Raw genomic sequence first — 21,258 nt, 5'->3', positions numbered from 1 at the left:
CTGGACATTCTCACGCCTCCCCCTCTTTCAGGCTCAGAGCAAGAGGGGGAAGAGGGAGGGCTGCTCACAGCCGAAAAGCGGGGAGGCAGTTTACCATCAGCCCCTCCCCTATCCCCCATCCTGGAATCGGAAACTTCAGAAGAGGAGGGGGTGATGCTTCCCCCCTCACCGTGCACACGCAAACAGCTGAAAAGACAGGAGAGAAGGGGGAAGGCGGGCAGTACCTGAGGAGCAGTTAAGGAGGAGCGAAAGATTGCGCGCCCGTTTGGCCCCTTCTTAAAGAACAGGCGGGAAGAAGTCCCTTGCTCTGTCAACTTTCTCCCAATGCCGCAGGACCTGTATCCCTGTATTGATTCATGAGAAAACACAGTCTTTGTTTGGACATTACCCTAATAAAACACGAATTAACTACAATCGTTGGTATGGTTCCTGAGTCACATCCTGGGCCTGACACAGCAGCCCTGTGCCATTCCCTGGCCTGCACCTGCACTGTAACACCATTTCGGCGCAAGTAACACCACCATCCCACCCGCACCTGCTGGATTGCAAATCAGATCCCAGTAAATCCAGGACCAAAAACTTATCAGTTTCAGGCTATTATCTGTACGTAGCCAGAACAGTATTCTGGATGGAATCTAAATGTCCCATGACCCAAATGGGGTAGTTCCTGTGAATCTGTTTAACTAAGGTGGATTGTGCTGCTCATCACTTTTGATCCTTCATCTATAGGAAAATATCTTTGATCTATCCTCTAGTTCTTCCAAGCTTCTAAAAGAAAGAGAGCTTTTATTTCTGGGTCCATGCTCTCATTACCCACGCCCTGGGAAATAAAGGATAATAATGTGTATTATACAAAGCACCACCCAAAAATGAGGGAAGGGTACGCTTTCACTCTTAGGACAGAGCATTCTACATGAGTTCCTTTTCTAGTGCACAGTGAGTCCTGCACAAGCTGTGATCTACCAAGCTCAATAAAGCATACCAGCCATGTATGGTGGTTTATCGGATACTCCAAACTGCTGCTTGTCTGGGCCTGCAAAATCTTGGGGGTAGTTAAGCACCTGGCAAACCACACTGCTGGTTTGGCTTCCTATGCAGGCCTACATTAAGTAAAGCCATCCACAATGGTGCCTCGGTCAAGCTCATTCTCCTTTCTAGTATGCAGGGTGCTCTGTAATGCTCAGTTACTGGTCCTAAGCTATACAAGACACCGAAAGAGAAAACATACTGTGGCAGTCCCCTTAGGAAACTTGAATGGCAGAATGTTAGTGCTTGTTATAAATTATTTACCATTATTACATTTCATTCCCAATTTTCAATTTTCAATTGCTAATAGGGCTTTTAAATCACTGTGAGACTTCATTGCTTTTCCAATGATTTGCCTAGCACTTTATCGGTAGAAGTATGCAAATTCCTTTGAGTAATCTAGAACATTTATCCTGGCTGCATTTGATACAATTTACTTGCTACTTAGGGCTCAATATATAAAATGGCAAAACAGAGAGAATTTGATGCTTTTCATTTTTTCCCCATATGGGCAAAATCGTACAATGATATAGGGATTGTAATCTGACAATAGTTCACTGTGTTTCAGCCTATAAACTGTATTCAGCTTATTCTCTGGTTTGGTGAGGACTAGAAAAATACTACCCAATCATTGTATAAGCCAGAGGAGGGAACCTTTATCAGCCTGAGGGCTATATCCCCTTATGGGCAACCTTGCAACCTTCCGGGGGCTGCATGCCATTAGTGAGTGGGGCTAGAGGCAAAAGTGGGTGGAGCAATAGGTGTGACCCTTACATTTGTGCAGTACAAGTCAGGCTTCTACATATACCCAACCCCTACCCCCCCACACTTACATCTCTGTATCCTTCATCCAGGCAAGCAAAACAGCATTATCACAGTACGTGGACACATTCCAGCCAGGTAAAAACATTTGAGGAGGGTGCAGAGCAAGGTCATTGAGGTTCAGGGATGTGGACTAGAAAAGGGTGTGGCCCTGGTATAAAACTTGATGCGTATATCGATGTCTTCTATATTTGCATTGACTTATTCATGTCAAAGGAATGTGCGTGCCAGTTTGTTCCTTCTGTTGAAACTGTGGCTACCTATTTGAAGCAGGGTGCATGTCTGTGTCCACATGAGAACTCCCACACCATAAGGATCAACAGTATGGAGGCAATAGTTGTTAAAACAATTCTTGCTGTGTTCTCAAAGACAACCTCTTACTTGTGTATGTGTCTGGTGTGTATGTGCCAGGGACAGCTTTGGTTAAAAATTTGGGTGGAAGATTATTCTACATAGAATAAAAATAACAAAACATACATAGAATAGAATAAAAAGGCGGGGGAAATCCCCAAAATTAATGATACTATTAACAATTATTTTCGCTTGGAAAGGAAAGGGGCTTTCAGTCTGCCCAATGCCCACACACCCAATCTCCTCCCCTCCCCTACTCCTCCCCCTTTCTCCCTCCTTGCATTTCTGCCAGGTCAGTTTCACCTATCCTAAGCATGATTGCACAGGAGTAAATCCCACTGAACTCAATAAGCATGCAAATGATTCTAAAATATGACACTGACCACTAAAAAGCTTTGAAATTAATAAAAATAAATTTTGACACAGATTTCTAGGGTGACTAGTGAGAGAAATATAATTTTCTAGGTTAGATTCTCTGTAGAAACAGCAGTAACACAGGAAAGAAGCAAAGTAAGAAGAACATCAACAAACACACAAAAATATAATTTTTGATCTTTGGAGATGAGGTTCTTATTGCAGGTGTTGGCACCACTCACCATATGCTCAGAGGCACATGTTACCAAGTTCTTCCAAGCTACACAGGAAGTGGATTGGACTGTGAAAGACCAACCCAAATTGTGTTTGCATTTTGACAAATTTGTAGGGTAGTACAATTGTTCAGAGAGGAGGTCAGGTCTCCTGTTCCCCTGGTGCATTCATTATAGCTGCTCAATATCCCTACATTTTAAAGTTTGATAGAAATATCTGTTGGCTATTGGTACATTCTCAAACTGCAAGGGTTTTTTGTCTGTTAGTGAACTGTTTTGTGGCCATGCATTTTCTTTGCTTGTTTTTAGGTTGCTTAATGGATTTGTTTTATCTAAGTTAGGTAGAGGCACTTTTAATAAACAGATGTTGTTTTCATTTCATTTCTTTTTTGAATAAAGAAACAGATTTTTGGTGGTTGTTAGGTTCCATGAAAAGTTCACATTACACTAATTTTAATATATTACTCAGATTACAATATTTATGATGCATTGATTGATTGATTGATTGATTAGATTTGATTTCTTACCTACCCTTCACACCATAATGTTCCAGGGTGACAACAATTTAAACTTCATAATTAAATCTGATATGAACAGATGTTCAGCTATTCTTAAAAGAACTGTAGTGGGCCTGGGCCTATTTATTTCTGAATCAATGTATCTATAATGGTGTTTGGGGTCCTATACTCCTACATACTTTCATAGAGAAGGATGCTTCATTGGAATTAATTAGACTTATCCAGTAGAGTTGGTTATGATGACTGGAGTATAAATGGTAACTAGGTTTTAGAATGTTTTTATCTGTTTTTAGAATCCTCTTCTTGTTGTTGCTGTCAGGTTGTTTTGTTATGTTTGCTGCCAAGGGTCCTTTGGGATATAATTAATTAATACATTTAATTAATAAAATAATCATGCTCAGTTCTTTCATATATGCCTCTCTAATATGTATAGGGGAACAACATTATATATATGCTTTCTCTAGAACAAAAAGGATAGTCTTTCTTACCATTATTTTTGTTTTGTTTTATCTGTACTTCAGTACGTTCACTTTTTTATTCTAAGTAAAATCTAGGAAACGTTCTACATAACAATTTTCAAAGGTCAGAAAGAAGACATAGCTCAATGAATGAACAAAATTACTTGAAGATGCTGTGTACTAGCCCTTTTCATGCATTATGATCTACACGTTTATCTATTTTTATTGTAAATATCTTTATATCACCCAACAGTAAAAACCATCTGAGTGGATTACAATCAGTGAAGGAGTGGCAGACTATGCCCTCCCAATCTGCACACGTTAACTGAACACTTGAACAAGACTATGTCTACATTTGTATACCTGTACAATGAATGTGGATAGATCAAAATGTAGGGACTAGGATTAGGTCAATAGTTCCCCCCGGGGGGTGGGGACAGAGCTTGTCACCATGATGCCACCCTCCATATTTGTGTTGATTGAACAATCAGATCATAACATATGAAGAGGGGTGTAATAATACATCCAAAGTCCCTCAAGATTTAATTTCCCATTACATGATCCTCTCTCGTAATTAACCATGGCCTTTGAGATAAAAGTTGATGTTTGACTTCCTTTGTCTCCAGTGGCACATTTGATATGATTTTGGTGGATTATCTTAATAAAACCCAAGTGCCTGCTTTTAAATGCAGAATTTATTCTTATAAACTGAATGGCATGTTCTTGGCAGTGATGGATGTTCAGTACACTAGACTGTGAAAGGCCGGGGAGGGGGAATCTCACAGTAATATAAACATTTTTATTATATAATAAAACCCAGAAGATGCTCTTCTCTTTCTAAACACAGTGACTCTGAATAAGAGAAATTCAGCTACTTCACCCCCTGCCCTCCCAAAAAAGGGTTGCATGAAGATTTAAGTCTCATTAATGCATGCCTCCTTTCTTGTTTTGTTTCAGGATAAAACAAGTGCTCTATAAAGGAACAATATTGGGATTACAAAATCCTGTAATCTATGACTATTGTTAGGTTTGATCATAAAACAGCACAGCAAAAGCAGACACAGCTGGTCATTACTGACTTACAAAAACTACACATTCAGGGTGCCCACACTGTCATCACTCTGTAATTATTTCACAGCATCAGTGTGCTGCATTATTATACTTTCTTCCTCTGCCAGAATCCTCTAATTTGAGTTGGAGGAAGCATGTAGGCATGTTAGCAGTCAAATTATTTCAAACAGTAATATCATTATCTGATTTCATGCACAAAGGCCTACTTAGTGGACAGAGGGATTCTATAGCCTGGACCGCCTAAACAATATTCCATTCCAATGCCTGCTAGTAATCAGATGCAAACGGTTTTAGTAGCATATGTGTGTTAAGGATTGGGGAAGAAATTTGTTTTTGTTTACACTTTAATTAGAAACTCCTAATTTGAACTTCTTGAACTAATATGCAAACTGAAACCCAGCTTTCCTTCAAAATGTACATTTCTTTGAATTTTGTGGTGCAGTTCTCTGACCAACATGTAAAAAAATGCATATATTGATCATGTTCCTTTGCCAGCATATAAATGGATATGGTTTCTTTAAGTGGATCTTTTCCCTCTCTTTTCTGGTTTATCCCACACCCAAAAAGAAAAGGGAAAGTATAAGCACAAGTAAGATAAGCAGTATACTGAAAATTGTAAATAAAAATACCCTGGCTTTAAAAGTTGAATTCCATAAACGCACTATAACACCAACAAATATGAGTTTATTTTAAATTATTTTTAAATGTGTTGATGTTGTATGATTTATATATGATGTTTTGATTATTTTTGATCATATTTAATAATTTTGTAAGATTAATAAAAATGATTAAAAACAGTAATGCATATAAGGAGAAAGTGTGCATCACAATGCATATATTAATAAAAGAGAATACAAAAATGAAATATATTAGGGAAATTTGTATACAAAAATGTCCATATTAGTCAAAACTGCATACAAAAATATGTTTATTAGGAGAAGTTTGCATTATAATGCTGGTGAATTTCATGAGGATTTTGTTTTTTAAAAAATGCAAATTGCTGCAGAAATGTAGAGAACTGAATTTAAGAGTGGGAAAATGAGAAACCAAATTTGTCCATTCCTAATGAGAGTGTGTCTCTGAGTGAGTGTATATCAACATTCAAAACCTCATGTTTTGATAAATGCAAGATTAAGTTTAAAAAATGGGTATGTCTGTGCTTTAGGAATATGTGCTGTTATCCTCTTGTTACATTTCATAATGACTATAACATTTTATCTGTACAGAATGAATAGCTGCCTTTTTTTCTGAAGCAAAGATGCATGTGCACTGATGGGCTGAAATATGCAATTTGTGTTTTAAGTCATCTATACTCTGATCCACAGCAGTGTTCAGCTGGTTGTCCAATGGTCCACAGGGAATCAGCCTGCTGACAAAGTATGAGACTAGAATAAGATAGGTTTGAATTGGCATCACAATTCAATTCAACCAAGAATCTGATGGGTGGGTATTAAAACAAATCACTAAAAGCCAAACTAGGTGTTATATATCAGCCATTCACTTGTGTGCCCAATTCACATACAAAGTAGTATGTGCAGATCTACACTGGTGTACAAGGGAGAAGGTAAAAACCTGCTCTTCTCTTCCACTGTACCTTGCTGCATTCCACTGCTTTAAGCAGTCTTCTACCACCGTGGATCCTATACCAGAAGTGGGACATGCTTAGAGAAAAAATGCTTATTGTAATAGAGTGCAGTGCAGTAAAAGGGAAGGAAGGAGGGCTGGTTTGTTTCCCTCTACCTGTGTGTAGAGCTTGGAAAAGTTATTTTTTTTAAACTACAATTCCCATCAGCCCCAGCCAGCATGGCCACTGGATTGGGCTGATGGGAGTTGTAGTTCAAAAAAATAATTTTTCCAAGCTCTGCCTGTGTGTACCTTGTCCTGTAAAGAGATGGCTGCCCCATTCCAATTTTATTCAAGAACAGTGTAACAATATCCATCACATCTAGTTTGGCCATAGTTCCCAATCTGTATTGTTATGGGATTAGGAGATAGATTATTTCTACCACTCCACTGGTCAGACTAGTTTCCTTTGTTAAACTAATAGTTTAGCCAGGTCCGCCTGTGAGTTAATGGACTTATTGAATGGGCAATCTTCATATTCAAAGGGATGTGGCCAATTTTATTTTATTTATTATTTATTCATTAAATTTTGTACTCACTTTTCTACACAAATGTGTGCACTCAAAATGACTTACAGTTAATAAAAATTAAAAGTAATATATATATTACTTTACACATTTGCCTCCTAATTTGCTCAGACTGTTAGTGAGAGCTGTGCTTAAACCACCTATCACCAATCCAGGGTCTCATCCTTGTCACTCCAAACACAGTATCACCTGTGTGTACCTCAGGGAGACAGCTACTTTCACAACCACTAGGACAGGCAGAACATATTACATCAAACAGAACATCACCTGCAGGTCCTGCAATATAGTTTACATCATCGAGTGCAAAAGACCAGGATGTCATATCCAATACGTAGGAAAGACCACAACTGACCTACGCATGCTCTACAGGAAACACAAGTCGGCAATCTTGACAAAAAAAGTGGAGCAACCAGTTGCAAAGCATTTTAACATCGAGGGTCACAGCCTGTTGGACTTTTCCATTACAGCGATAGAGATGCCAGCAGATCCAGCAGCATTGACCAAAAGGGAGAACTTTTGGATTTACTCTCTGGACACATTGGCCCCACATGGCCTGAACCTGGAGGACAGTACCACCACTACTTAGCTTCTGCAAATGAAGCCCCTCTGAGCATTCCATCCTGAAAGCTCTATAACTGCCACTTTGGTAACAGCATTTGCATGTTAGCAGCTGATGAAGGCAGAAGCTGAAACGTTTTGTTAATACAATAAAAACCTCTGTTTTGTTAATCACAATTACATTCATATATATATATATATGACAAAAGTCTAGATTAAAATACAATTAAACTATTTACAGTATTAAAACCATTCATACATACAGTTAAAATAATTCAAACTCAGTATAAAATAATACAATTAGACAATAGCAATGCAGCACCCTTCAAGCCCTGTCCTTAACAGCCTTCAGTTCCAAAGGCTTGTTGGAATAAAAAAGTCTTTGCTTGCCGACGGAAGGACTGCAAGGAGGGGGCCATTCTTGCCACCCTAGGATATATATATAAAGTATTTATATGGGGCTCCCTTCATGGGAGTAAGCCCCATTGAATTCAATAGGAACAACCCTTCTTAGGAAGGCTATACAACAGAAGCACTCCAAAGCTTTCTTAATTTAAATTTAAGAACCAAATGCCTTGGAGAAGAGAAATGTTTTTGCCTGGCACCTACAGATGGATCATGATGATGCCAGACATACCTTCCTGGGAAGAGTGTTCCACAAATGGGGGACCACCATTGAGAAGGCCAAGAGAAATCCTGTGGCTATTGGAACTCTTTTCAAGGGAGAGGCCCTCCTCTCCCCATCCAGGAGAGGCATTTTTTTTTTAGTTTAGCCTGGGAGAAGCTGGGAACTAGGAAGATAGACAGAGAGGCCTTCTCTCTGCAACATGGCTTTGGAGTGCCTCCCTACAAGCCTGATGGAAAAGCAAGATCTATTGAACTGCTAATGCTGACAACCCCTCCACCTTATGCTCAGGCTGTGAATATGTGTAAATAAACCATATATCCTATAAGGCACCATAGCCTCCACTGACCCTCTTTTCAAGGGAACCAAATCCTTGGTAAGCACAGGAACCCCTGGAAGTCTCGCACTGCTCAGCGATTGGGGTGGCATGCAACAGTATAATAAGAATTATAAAGATGGCCAGGGCTGCAATCCTAACCCCACTTACCTGGGAGTATGGATTGAGAAGAAATTCAATTCAGTTTGCATTTAAAGCCAAATTTATCAAATGTGCACTGTCCAAAACAATATGAGAACTGACATACGCCCATCCTTCAAAATTCACAGTTATCTGAACTTTGTGGTACAGTTCTCCAACCAGTGTTTATAAAAATACATAAATTAGGGGAAATATGTATAAAATGAATATATAAGTGAAAATAACATACAAACATACTTTATATAAGGAGAAATTGCTTACAAAATATGTACATTAGACAAAACTGCAGACAAAAATATGTTTATTAGGAGAAATTTGCACAAAAATGCTGAAGAACTTGCTGCAGAAACCTGGAGACCTGAATTTAAGACTGGAAAGAGAGAACTGAAATTGACAGATTCTTCCCTCCCTTCATGGGAGTAAGCCCCATTGAATTCAATAGGAGTTGCTGCTGACTGGTTATAGTTAGGATTGTGCTGTTAGACAAGAACTGTAAAACATTTTATGTACTGAAAATCCATTGAAGCTGGACCCTGTCATGGTACCAGCTCCAGGCTGGCACAGCAATCTGACTGCCCTCTTTCCACCCCAGCTAGCATGCACAGGAGGGGTGTTGATGTGGTGGTAAACCTGCTGCTCTGTTAAATGTCAATTGACAGTAGATGAGGTCAGGATTGCACCCTTAAATCACTTTTTCCATCTTCCCTTCTCCCTATGTTTTTTCTGTAATTTGTTGCCTTCAAGAGATTAAACGATTCAACTAATCAAATATCAACTTTTTTGACAGATGGAAAAGGTGGACATTGGCTTTAGCACCATCATTCTAGTCAAGAGGAATTAGGCAACAATGACATGGCTTTTGCAGAACTGATGGGCACAGTGTAACTATAAGATTGCTTGATAATTTTATCTATGAAAACTGTTGGCATTAAAAAGAGGTTGTTAACAGAGACAAAGCTCTAAGTCTGGGATTTTCTCATTGCTGCATATGAAGCCACCTGCCCACTGCATCTTAAAACTGGATTTCATTCTGCTCAGTAATTTCATGTAAACTCTTATCTGTATAAAAAGGAGATTAAAGATCAACAGCTGGGGGAAAACAGATCAGTCTGAGTGGGCAACTGGAAGTCTAATTCCCTGGTAGCTAACTGCATCAGTTTCCTTAGTAACATGAGCCTGAGGAGAGATCCACAACAGCATACATTCACTTTACCTAGGTCGACAGAATGAGTTATCAGTGTAAGACGAATGTATTTTTCTGTCTTCAGTGAGACTTTTTTCTTTTAGCATTGTGTTCAAATTTTATGTTCATACAGGAAATGTTTTTATTCAGATGTTCTGGAGTATAGAAATCTGCATTCGAAATGAATTTTGCAAACTGGGCAGTACATTTGTTGAATGTGCATGTTTCAGACAGTCTCTATTGTGGAAATATATTTTTGTGTGTCTAGGGCTGGATGACCTTGTCAATTTCAGTTTTTTTTCCAATCTTAAATTCAGTTCACATTGTTTCCTTATTAGTTTGCAACCTTTTTTAAAAAAGAAAAAAGAAAAGAAAGTCATGAAAATCTGAATGTATTTTTGTGTGCTTTTCTCCTAATATACTATATGTTTTTTGGCAAGCAATTTTTTCCTAAGATAATTCATTTGTGCACATTATTTTCACTAATATTTTTGTGCATACTTTCCCCTAATATTTGCTTTTTTGTACACATTTAGTTGATTGCAAGACTATCACAAAGGTAAATTTTACCTTTGTGTGGTTGGCTAGTTTCTGCATGTACTCTTACATCCCTCTCTGTCCTCCATCCAGACAAGCAAGAGGCATTACCACAGGATATATTCCTGACAGAAAAGTGAAGTTTGTGGCCTGAGGAGAGGGTGTGTGGCCTGGGGAGAATTCCAAAGCCCAGATAGAGAGGAATGGAGGGCTGCATTTGGCCCCCAGGCCTGAGGTTCCCAACCCCCCCATTAGCAGACATATCCATTGGATCCAAGCCCATCTATGAGCTCAAGGGCACCAAATGCATTTCATTTCACATGTTTTGAGGTAACTGGGAAAGACAACCCATTACTAAAGGGAAATTATGAAAGAAGGTATATTGATGGACATCCTTATGTTCGAGCCAATAATTCATATAGCCTAGTATGTTTCATCTGAATACCAATGGTTCTTCGAAATCCCAGGCAATGGCATTTCCCAGCCTTACTACCTGAGATTTTGTAACCCACAATGCCAGAGATATAATCGGATAACTTAATATAGCTACAGAGTTATATTTGCAAAGAAAAGGAAGGGAAGGGAGACAAGGCCAGACATGAGGAGTGGCTAATATTTGTGGTAAGCAAGAACATCCAGCCTCAAATGCTGATCACTGAAAAGTTGTGCAATTTTCTCTGTTTTGACCACTTCAGATTTTTATTTTGTTCAAGAAAATGCACCAGAAGCTTACTTCCTAAATGAAAGTTCCAGATATACCCATCTCTAAAAGTTCCTTCGTCAGTCGTTAATGTTTCCTCCACCCCCAAGCTATGAACAGCTTACACTGCAAAAGCAGATTTATACAATTGCACATACATGATTAGGTAACTTTGACAGATTTTCCCTAGACTATTTGGTTTCATAATATATTGTTATGGTCCTTATCATTTTGCTGCAGTGTACAGATGGTGAAAGCAGAAGTATTTCCCACAAACAAATCGCAAGTGAATGTTGATTCTTAGCAAAGGTAAGCAATTAAGATGGCCCAAAAATATTACAGCCTAAAATAACTTCAAAATCATTTCTCCCTGGTAACAAGCATATGGAATGTATGCTGGTATTACAGCATGCATCGCTGCAGTCAGTTTGACCAAACATATACTGAGAAATAAGCAACACAGTTACATTTAAGATTCCTGTCAATATACAGCAACTGCAGTACAGAAATAATGGTTTTAGTACTTCAAAGAGTAACAAGCATAACAATATAAAATACAAAATTAAAAACAGTTTAGAACAAGTCACAATCACAAGTTCCAGTTTAAAGAAGAAAAAAGAGATAAAATGTCTTGTTAGATCCAAGTATCTCTCACTATTTTTTTCATGTTCCTATTTTTAATGTCCACATTGTGTCCATTCGCTTATTCACATAGAAGCTGTCCTGTATCACTTATGTCAACTGCTGAAGAGCATTGTTGGCAGGAGATTAAGAAAATCAAATTAGCAAACCCTTGATATCATGTTACAATTTATTAAATCCTATAATAAAATTCCCAGATTCTGTGTGGGATCCAAAAGTGCCTTTCTGCTAGCAGAATGCCTTTTGCACTCACAGAAGGGTTGTTGTTGTTTAAATTTATATCCCACCTTTCCTCCCCAAAACAACCTTGGACGGCTAACAACAAGTGATAAAACAATAAATACATCTTCAAAACATCTTCAAACATCTTTAAAACATTTAAAAAACAAAACACCTTAAAAACAATTCTAGTTCTGTTTTTGTAAACTCCTGCACGAGGAAGATATTTCTCAAGACTTTTTAAATGGTCAGACATGAAGGTATAAATTCGCATTTATATATTTTTGGCAGAGTGAGGTATATGCCAGTGAAGCAGCAATCCCCCCAGCATTGCACCTGAGTTCCCTAAAGTAGCTTCTTAAACTAGCCTGCTGCCTTCAGGTACACCGAAGAATGTTGTCCCATTGCCACTGTTGAACTAAGATTCAACCACCAGTCCAGTCAGATTCTGTACATGGAATGGAGCAGTGACACCATTTAGTCAGTTACCTCAGGCAGTGAAATGACTTGGGCTGGCCTTGTTTTATCATCTTTATCCTGCATTTGTCTCATGCTACTAGATTATGGCACTGCAGTTTGAGGGGTCTTCCATCAGCTCTTGCACAAGAGCTCATGGAATAACACAAAATACATTTTTCCTTCCACTCTTGGTTAATGTGGATCCCAATCTATGTGACGGGACATCAATAATACCAACAGGGCTGTATGTCATTACATTGGGTGTTGGCACTCTTTCAGAACAGGAACCTGTTTATAAACCTGCTCTACCTTAGGCTTGCTTGAAAAATAATTGGTTGAGATTGGTTTGAGACCAGGTCACTTAAGTGTCTACCTTTAGTTTTGGTAGAGACACCAAACAATGATGAAGTTGATGCTTGACACAAGTAAGTACAAAGAAATAAAAGTTACTGCATGTAAGAGTCAGCAGAGGACATAAATAATATATAGATCAAGAAGAAAAATATAACTAACTAGCACAAGATGTTGAGAATAGAAGATTGTTAATAAAGCATCTCATTCTGGGGTAGCAACTGATGATGAGAAAATACTCTAAGTAAGAAAGAGAATAAATAATTATATGTTTAATTATGTAAAGCTCAACAGATGTGAATAAAATTGAAGAAAATGTCAAATGGAATATAATGGAATATGACTCCACAAGTAAAATACGCTCAACATATCTGATATCCTTTACTGAGTGGATTTCACAGTCAAGGAAATGTGCTTCATCAGCACCCTTAAACATCTAGAATATTTATGTGGATGTCTGATTAACTTCGGGGCAATTTATGTCCAAATAACTATGCTTAGGCTCACAGCCCTAACATATTTGGAATTGGATTTCAGTAAATAAGTTGATAGACTGCCACACAGGAAACTGTTAGGTAAATAGGGAAAAGTTGGGAACATGATTGCTTGAAGTAGGGGTGCAGGACTTGTGGTCCTTCAGTTGTTGTTGGCCTACAACTCCCATCATCCCATACTACTGACCACAGTAGTCTGTAGCTGATGGGAGTTGGAATCCAACAACACCTGGGGGCCCACAGATTCCCCACTCCTAGATTAGAAGTAAAATGACCAGAGGTTATGCTGAAAAGCTAACTTTCAACCTGGAGATACAAGCTAGCTGATAAAATTTGCTGAATCAATCAAATAGCATAGCTTCAAACAAAGATCAGAATATTAGTTGATATTTATTCATTTAGTTCAATAGTGAGAAACTTGTGGCAGTCCAGATGTTGGCAAACTACAGCTTCCATCATCCCTGGCCATTGGCCATGTTTGCTGGAGTTGGTGGGAGTTGTAGTTCAGCAACATCTGGAGGGCTATAGGTTCCCCACCCTTAGTCTAGTTCATGCATACATGGGACTCTCCGTAAAACCCTACACTGGCTTCATTTCCAATCTCAAATCCAGCACAAATGTGTCACCCTTACCTTTAAAGTCTTCATGCCTTTGCCTCCCCTGATCTCTCAGTTCTAGTACCCTGATACATTCTTGCCTGTTATCTTCTGGCCAGCACCATCAGCTCCACTACACTCAGCCATCAGAAGGTCTCATGCTTCCTGAAACAACCATGTTTTTTTTCTTTGCTGAATCTTATGCTGGGAATTCCCTCCCAGAATACCTGCATGATGACACCACTCTTACCTTCTTCAGATCTATTCTTAATACACAAAGTCATTTGTGCAACTTTTTAGCCCCCATACCCTTCTGTAATTAAGACCATGTTAGCAGAATAAATGCATATTCTTCCCCTGTTTCCTCCTGTCTTGATCTCCGTCCCATACTTGTGCTGTCTCCCAAGGGTGGGAATGTATCCTCTGTGTAATGTACTCCATGAGCAATGGTGGTGTTAGGTTAAGAAAATAATGATAAACTGACTGACTGTATTGCTTAAACTGGAGAAAGTACATCTTTTTTGTTATGTGTGCTCTGAATTTTAACCTGACCGGATCCTATGACCATAATAAAGGTATTGACTGACTGTAATCAAAATTAGGAAAAGAGTTGCTGAACTCACTGCCTGAATTGAGGCTATCATGATGACTGTTGTCATTCAATCAAGGGTGAATGAATGCCAATGAAGTGTGGACCCATCACCCAACTCATGCAATGAACTCTGTTCCATGATATGGCCAGCATATGGAAGCCCCACCATGGGCTTGCTGTTCCTGGTGACAAACAATGATCTATAGGAAAACTCTTACTGAAAAGCATTGAGAGAAAGAGGGCAACGTAGGGATCTGAATTATGTGATTGGGACTAGAGGAAAGAAAAGACAGGAACCTCCAGAAAAGATGGGAGGATGCTATTTTAATATTTCATTTTGCTACCTGATTCAGAAGTCCAACTGTGCCTTGCTGGGGATCTGTAGTGCAACTCATTGTTTGAAATATATCTAACAATTCCAGAGTAAGGGCACAATCTCTTCATGCCAGGCTGAGGGAAGATTGGATTAGATGGAGGAATTCCTCTGGACAGCCCTGCTGGCTTTTTGACAATGCAGAGCTGGCCCTGCTGTCACTCCACAAGTATGGAGCTTCCCATCCTGGCCATTGAAAGTGCAGACAGAAGGAAGAGTTGCTGGCGTGATCCCCACCATCAATAGCCGGCAGAAAGCCCCAAAATGGGGCATTCTGGGGATGTGCAGGGACTGCACCAGCCTAAGATCCATTGGATTTCATGACAACATTGAGCCCAATTTGCTCTGATCATTGTGGCAGCTCTAGGCTGCCACAGCAGTTTTCCCCCTCACCTCCCCAACTTCTGTTTGGCTGGCATGTGCAGCAGGGCTGCAGGTGCAGTGTTGGCTCTGCCAGTCCATGAAGCACTGCCAGGAAGCAGCTGGGTTGGATTGCATTATAAATTAGCCAAGCTTTAGTCCCTTTGAAATCAGTGAGACAGGTTTATCTTTTTAATGGGACTAAAACTCGGCTAACTTCCTCTGGATCCAAGCCTCTGGGACCTTTGTAGAGTACTTATAACAGGGTCAGAGCCTGGGAAGGCGGGGACTGGCATCCTTGGTTCTCAAAGCAGTTCTCAAAGCAGTGTGGGCTCATATGGAGGAAAGCACCCTTTATCCTTTGTCTTCTTCCTAACTCTCCCTTCAGTTCAGAACTGCAGGGAGATTCTCCTTGGGTATTCCTTACCTCTGTTTTTTATAAACCGTTTTCAATTTGTGCCCAGTTCCTACATCCCTTTCTTTGTGAGTAGTTCTCCTATGTGCCTATCCAAGCTCATCATGAGCCGTCAAGGTATATATAACCTTTGCAATGAAACTGTTTTCTGGTCTCGTGCTCTGCCACCTGTTTCATCCACATCAGCTCCTGACCCTCTCCATATTCTCCACCAAGGCACATTCCCATATATGCTAGTTCTCACACTCTGCTTGTCATGCACAATGTCTAGATTATGTGGTAGCAACATTGGAACATGGAATACATCACACTTGGGCAGATTCTCAGTGTATATATGTATGTGTGTGTGTATGTGTGTATATACATTTCCTTTTTGCAGGGCACATTCATGCATTACAAAAGGGTTCTAAGCAATGCAACTCTAGGTTTTAGTGAAATAATTTCATGTTTTAGAAGCTGAAAAATGTGTTTTCACAATTGTAGGCATCAGTACCAAGACATGGAGCTGTATTCACAGAACATTTGTTTCACAGTCTATGGCCATTCATGTTAATGCTTTCCTGGAGGTCATTCATGAGATATATCATGTGTATGTTTCCATTAAAATTATTAGTTACTTATGTGCTTTTTTTCTTATCTTAATTTAAGCCTTGGATAATCATGAAAACAAAACAGGGATTGGATCATCTAAGTAAGATGTGCATTTTCTGTGTGTTTTATTGAATTATATACTGTATAGTGACAAAGAAATGTAGCTTTGAATATCAACAACCTTAGCTCTTTCCCCAACCTTTACCGGGAAGCGAGGACAATATCATTGTTTATCCATTGTTTAGAATTAATGAAGGTTGACAAAAATCATAAATAAGTTACTCTTTGCCATTTGAGAGTTTGCTTCATGAGCCTGTTGCTCTTTTGACATATCTCAGCAAGGTCAGCAAGTGGGCTGCATATCTCCCTAGGCATTTTATCTCACTTCAGTAAGGACACAGACCATAAATCATCCTGAAAACCTTGCTTTCTCATTTTGCCTTTAGGGTGGTGTTCTGCCAACTACCCTGACATTTGTATAATAACCAAGCATTTATTTATTTTTTTGGAAGTGAGCCCTGGAGTGTTAGTCTTCCTTCAACGCAGGGTCATAACAACAACAAAAGTACTGGTTTTATTTATTTATTTTTATTTTTGCTTATGCAGATACAGTTCAGACAGTGAACAAATTATTGTGCTGGGGACATAAATTTTCCACCAAATAGCAGTGAGGTCAATAGGAGGTGAACCAGCTTAAACTCCTTCAATTTAGCTGAGATTGTGGATCACGCTGTTATTTTATCACAATATGTTTTCATAACTCTAAAATAATATAGCTATCCAAATAACCTAGAGGCAGAATGAACTGTTCATTCAAATGCAAAGCATAGCACGTATTTTAGCTTCAGACAGAGACTCTGCTTCATACTTTACTTTTGCCAATATGCAGATTTTAGTTCAAAGTAAAGAGCCAAAAAATAAACAGAAACTTAATTTTATTCCTTGTCTTTCATTAACAGAAACCTTCAGAGGCAAGAAAGGACAGCAATTCTACCCACAATCCATCTTCTCCCTGAACTGATAATTCCTGCTGACAACACTGAAGCTGGTGTTTTTCCAACATTTTCCCCAGGCCATGTGGCCTTCTTCTCCCTTGCCACCTGTTCATCTTGCAGTGATGACATTATCTGTTCTACCGTCCAATCCCAAATAAACACAAATGGGACAGAGTGGAGAACAGCAGAGGGGGGGAAACTGCAGCATAGCACTATAACACCTGTAAACACATTCTCTATTCTCATCTTAAAGGATGAGTGAATGAAGGCTGTGGCAGGAGCTGTGCTCTCTCCCTCCCTCCCTCCCTCCCTCTCTCTCTCACACATACACACACACACCTCCCCCCCTTACACACATATACCTTCCAGCCCTTGGAGCAAGTGAATAGGCAGCTGTTTTCCTTGTAGTAAGTCAGTGATGGGGAACTTGTGACCCTCCAGATGTTTCTGGACTACAACTCCCATCATCCCTGACCATTGCCCATGCTGTCTGGGGCTAATGGGGAGTTTGAGTCCAACAACATCTGGTGGGCCACACAGGTTCCCTATATCTGCACTAAGTGCATGTAGAGGGCAATAAGAAGCTGTTGAGTCTTTCCCCAGACTTTGATATTTCTTTCAATATGCCAGCTGATGGTACGTTTGCAAATAATGTTTGAATAGCAGCACCAGTGTCTTCCACACCAGTTACATGGATGGGAAAGTCAGTGTATTTTATCAACACTACCAATCAATATGTAAATTTGCATCAGAACCAAACATAAGCAATAACTTTTTTCTGACATAGATTAATCTCAGTGCCACAAAATATAATTGGGGAGGGCAGACAAAGAAAAAAGAATAGATGAAGATTCAAGAATTCAAGAAGGTTCTTTATTTTAATGGCAATAGGTTTATTATTTTATTATAATTAACACAGTAACCTTTTTATATTCTTAAAAAGAATACAATGAATACAATTATTCTGGAAAACCTAAGAACTAGGTGACATTAAAAGTTCACCATTCCATCTCACTACTAAAGTAGTTACATGCTAAAAATGCCCCCAGTTTTTATTGCTTGAGCTATTTAGCCTGAAATGTAGAAGAAAATCCTGTGGTCTGCTACCCAAGTCCTTCATACCACAAAAGAATTAAAATAAAAATTAGATTTAATCAAGTCTTGTAATGAAGAATGAGATTGTATATTAAATCTTAATTACTTTTTTTCCTGAAATGTAACCAAATAATTCAAAATTAATGTTGCAGTGAGGTAGCACTTCAGTTAGCACGACCCAAGAGGGTAATTGGAATAGTTATGGAATGTTACCAACATGGTTAACATACATCTTTTGTCTTCTTTATTAGCTCTTTGTATTTTCATAGGCAGATATTCTCTTGAGAGGTAAGATTTTTGTTAAAAAAAATATTTGGCAATTATCATAAATCTGCCAAATTAACAGTTCAATCATATGTATGTTTACTTAGAAGTAATTTCCATTGTGGGAGATGATAGACTTTTGCTCAGCTAGAAATACATGAAAATAAATATTTTGGTATCCATAATAGTAGCTTCTTTATTTGTTTTTTCCTGTCTTATTTTTAACTGTATCTTCCCTGCTATGCAATTAGGTTGAAAAATATATATCTACTCATTTGTGTTTCATCTTATTTTCTTTCCTTGTTGACTATGGGTTGGTTCTAGAGGTGCCTTTCCACTAAGGGAAAAAGTCTTTCACTCACAAAAAGGCTGTTTTGCATGCCCACTGGATCCAAACCCTGCCAATCTCCCAAGGGGCCTAATCCTCAGGCTTTCAGCTACAACAGTTTGGTGCTGGCATAGCAAAATGAAAAGAAGAACTGCCCCCATCTTCCACTCTGGATCTGCCACTCTGCTCCTCCCTAATCCCGTTAGGATTATCAATCAAAGACTGATGTTCTCCTTTTGCAGCCGCCTGATAACTGCTCTAGAACCTGCCTTACATGTCTGCTTGTGCAAGCTCTAGGAAGTTGCACTAGAACCTACCTTAAAGTACTGTGCCCACTTTTAAACATTTGCAAAATGGCACTAGTAGCTATTTTGTTCCGCTCACTGTTATTCAGATCCAAACCCGTAGTTTGGATCCAAAGCTATATTTCTCAGATGTCAAGACTAAAATCCAGTTTTAGTTTTAGGAGCAATGGGAATTTCCTTTTTTAGCATTCCAGTAGCTCAAGACCTGATCCTGTCTAATCTTCTTCCTAGGGCAAAGCCCATTCACCCCTTGCTTTGACTGATGTGCTCAAAAGCATACATCCTGTAAGGAAAACATTAAAGCACAAACGACTTTAGATGATAGAGAATTCAAGATGCGGAAGGAAACAGCCTTTCCTGTTTCCTCCATTTTAGTAAACCATATAAGCTCCTATATAGAACAAAAGAGAAACCATCAATACGGGAATATCTTGTTTTTAAAAAAATCATTAGAAGCAACAACAAAAGGTTTAAGAATAAAGAATATTGTGTGGGACTGGGTATGGGACCTTTTGTTATTACAGATGTCATGTTTCCAATCAGTTTCCTACCATGATGGCGCAACCACCTTACACACAGCAATTCACCATCAGTGGAGTTATTAACAGGAAGACTAATCACAGCATCATGTATAAGTTTACCATTTATTTATTTATTATTTATTAAATTTATATCCCACCCTTCCTCCCAAAGGACCCTAGGGTTATTTCTGAACATAACATAAAGTGATGGTTTTGACCATGCTCCAAGTACATCTGAAGAAACCTATTGTCATCTGAAACCAGAATTTTCTGAATGTTATTTAGTAAGCTGACACTTTGATTTTGCTTGGCCTTTAGGCAGGATAGATAAGGCTTCAGACCTATGCACACTTCCTTGAGCAGTAAGCTCCACTCAACTCAGAAGTGAGTAGGCATGTATACAATTGTAGCATTAATTTTTTTTTAAAAAAACCTTTACTGATTCATCTCTGTGCTGCAGTTAAAAATGTGTTTTATGTCTGCTGTTTTTACAATTAGTTTTTATGCCTTCTGTTTTCTATTTGCTGCCTTGAAAGCCTGATATGTTTCAATAGGCAGGCCAGAACATGTGGAGAAATAAATCTGACCAGAACTTTCCAATTGCCATGCAAATAGTAGGAAAATAGCAAGAGAGAGATACTAGATAGGAAATGGAAGTATCCCAAAGTGTTACACAGCTGCACCTTTGTTGAGAGAGAGAGAGAATGTCCCCACATAACCTAATGATTTCACAAGCCTCACCTGTAACACAAATCAAAACCAAGAAGTTATCTGTGAGATGTCGGGAAGGGAAGAATAAGGGAAGACCGTCACAGTATGTGAATCAGAGAAGCATGTGACAACCTTCAAAGTGGTGGGATGTAAAAAGACAGAAGACTGACGTGTTGCCTAGTTACCTTAATGCATTAGCAGTTACTGTCAGTTAAAATGCATTATACCAAGAGAATTATACAATTAGAGTACTAGGCAGAAGCACGGAAGCTTACACAGTCTTGCCCTCCAGCATCATATGAAGGAAAACATAGTTCTCTCAGCATGTAATAGCTGAGGTTCTTTTAGGGGTAATAACGCCAAGTTACTATCTTATGAGCTGCCTCAGTTTATTTTACATTTTGTTCTACAATGTTAGGGGTTTTTTTAATAGCAGCTCACAATCTCAACTTTTTATTGCTGGGTCTCCTCTGCAGATTTTATCATTTTAGTAGTGCAAAGTGTTTAGTGACATTTGCTTCCCAGTGGCATAAACCCCAGAACTGAAGATGCATTATATGGATCAATGAATTCCCTGGCAAACTAAGTTGTTCACTCCCCATGGAACCTATATGTCCAATAATATTTTGTGCCTGGGATGTTGCTGAGCATGCATCTTAGATTAAAAGAATCCTGGGACATTTTGCTTTCAGATGACCTGACTCCCCACCTAAAATCTCTGACTCTGACACCCTGAGAAAACTATGTTTTCTAGTGCCTGGTGCCCACGATGCTGTCATTGCAACTCTCCCAGGCACTAGACAAGGAGGAAGAAAGCACACCAGCTGGAAAATAATCTGAAAAGTATTATTCTTAGTGATGACGCTTTCACATATTCAGGTGA

At 39.0% G+C, this 21,258-nt stretch overlaps 1 protein-coding gene across 3 annotated transcripts in view; it reads left to right on the top strand.

Moving 5' to 3' along the window:
- Nucleotides 1-18,528, top strand: part of CCDC102B (coiled-coil domain containing 102B) — a 181,429-nt gene extending 162,901 nt beyond the window's left edge. For 2 of the 3 annotated variants that reach the window (XM_061593860.1, XM_061593589.1), the window contains one exon: nucleotides 17,116-18,528. In XM_061593860.1, coding sequence (XP_061449844.1) covers nucleotides 17,116-17,172 — 57 coding nt within the window. In that variant the 3' untranslated portion in view covers nucleotides 17,173-18,528. Of the gene's footprint in view, nucleotides 1-11,304; nucleotides 11,374-17,115 lie in introns of all 3 variants that reach the window. The other variant, XM_061593682.1, reaches the window with a different exon arrangement.
- Nucleotides 18,529-21,258: the final 2,730 nt, after the last annotated feature.

This window comes from Rhineura floridana, chromosome 1, assembly GCF_030035675.1.
Source record: "Rhineura floridana isolate rRhiFlo1 chromosome 1, rRhiFlo1.hap2, whole genome shotgun sequence".
NCBI lineage: Eukaryota > Metazoa > Chordata > Lepidosauria > Squamata > Rhineuridae > Rhineura > Rhineura floridana.
This window is presented reverse-complemented; position numbering and strand designations above follow the sequence as displayed.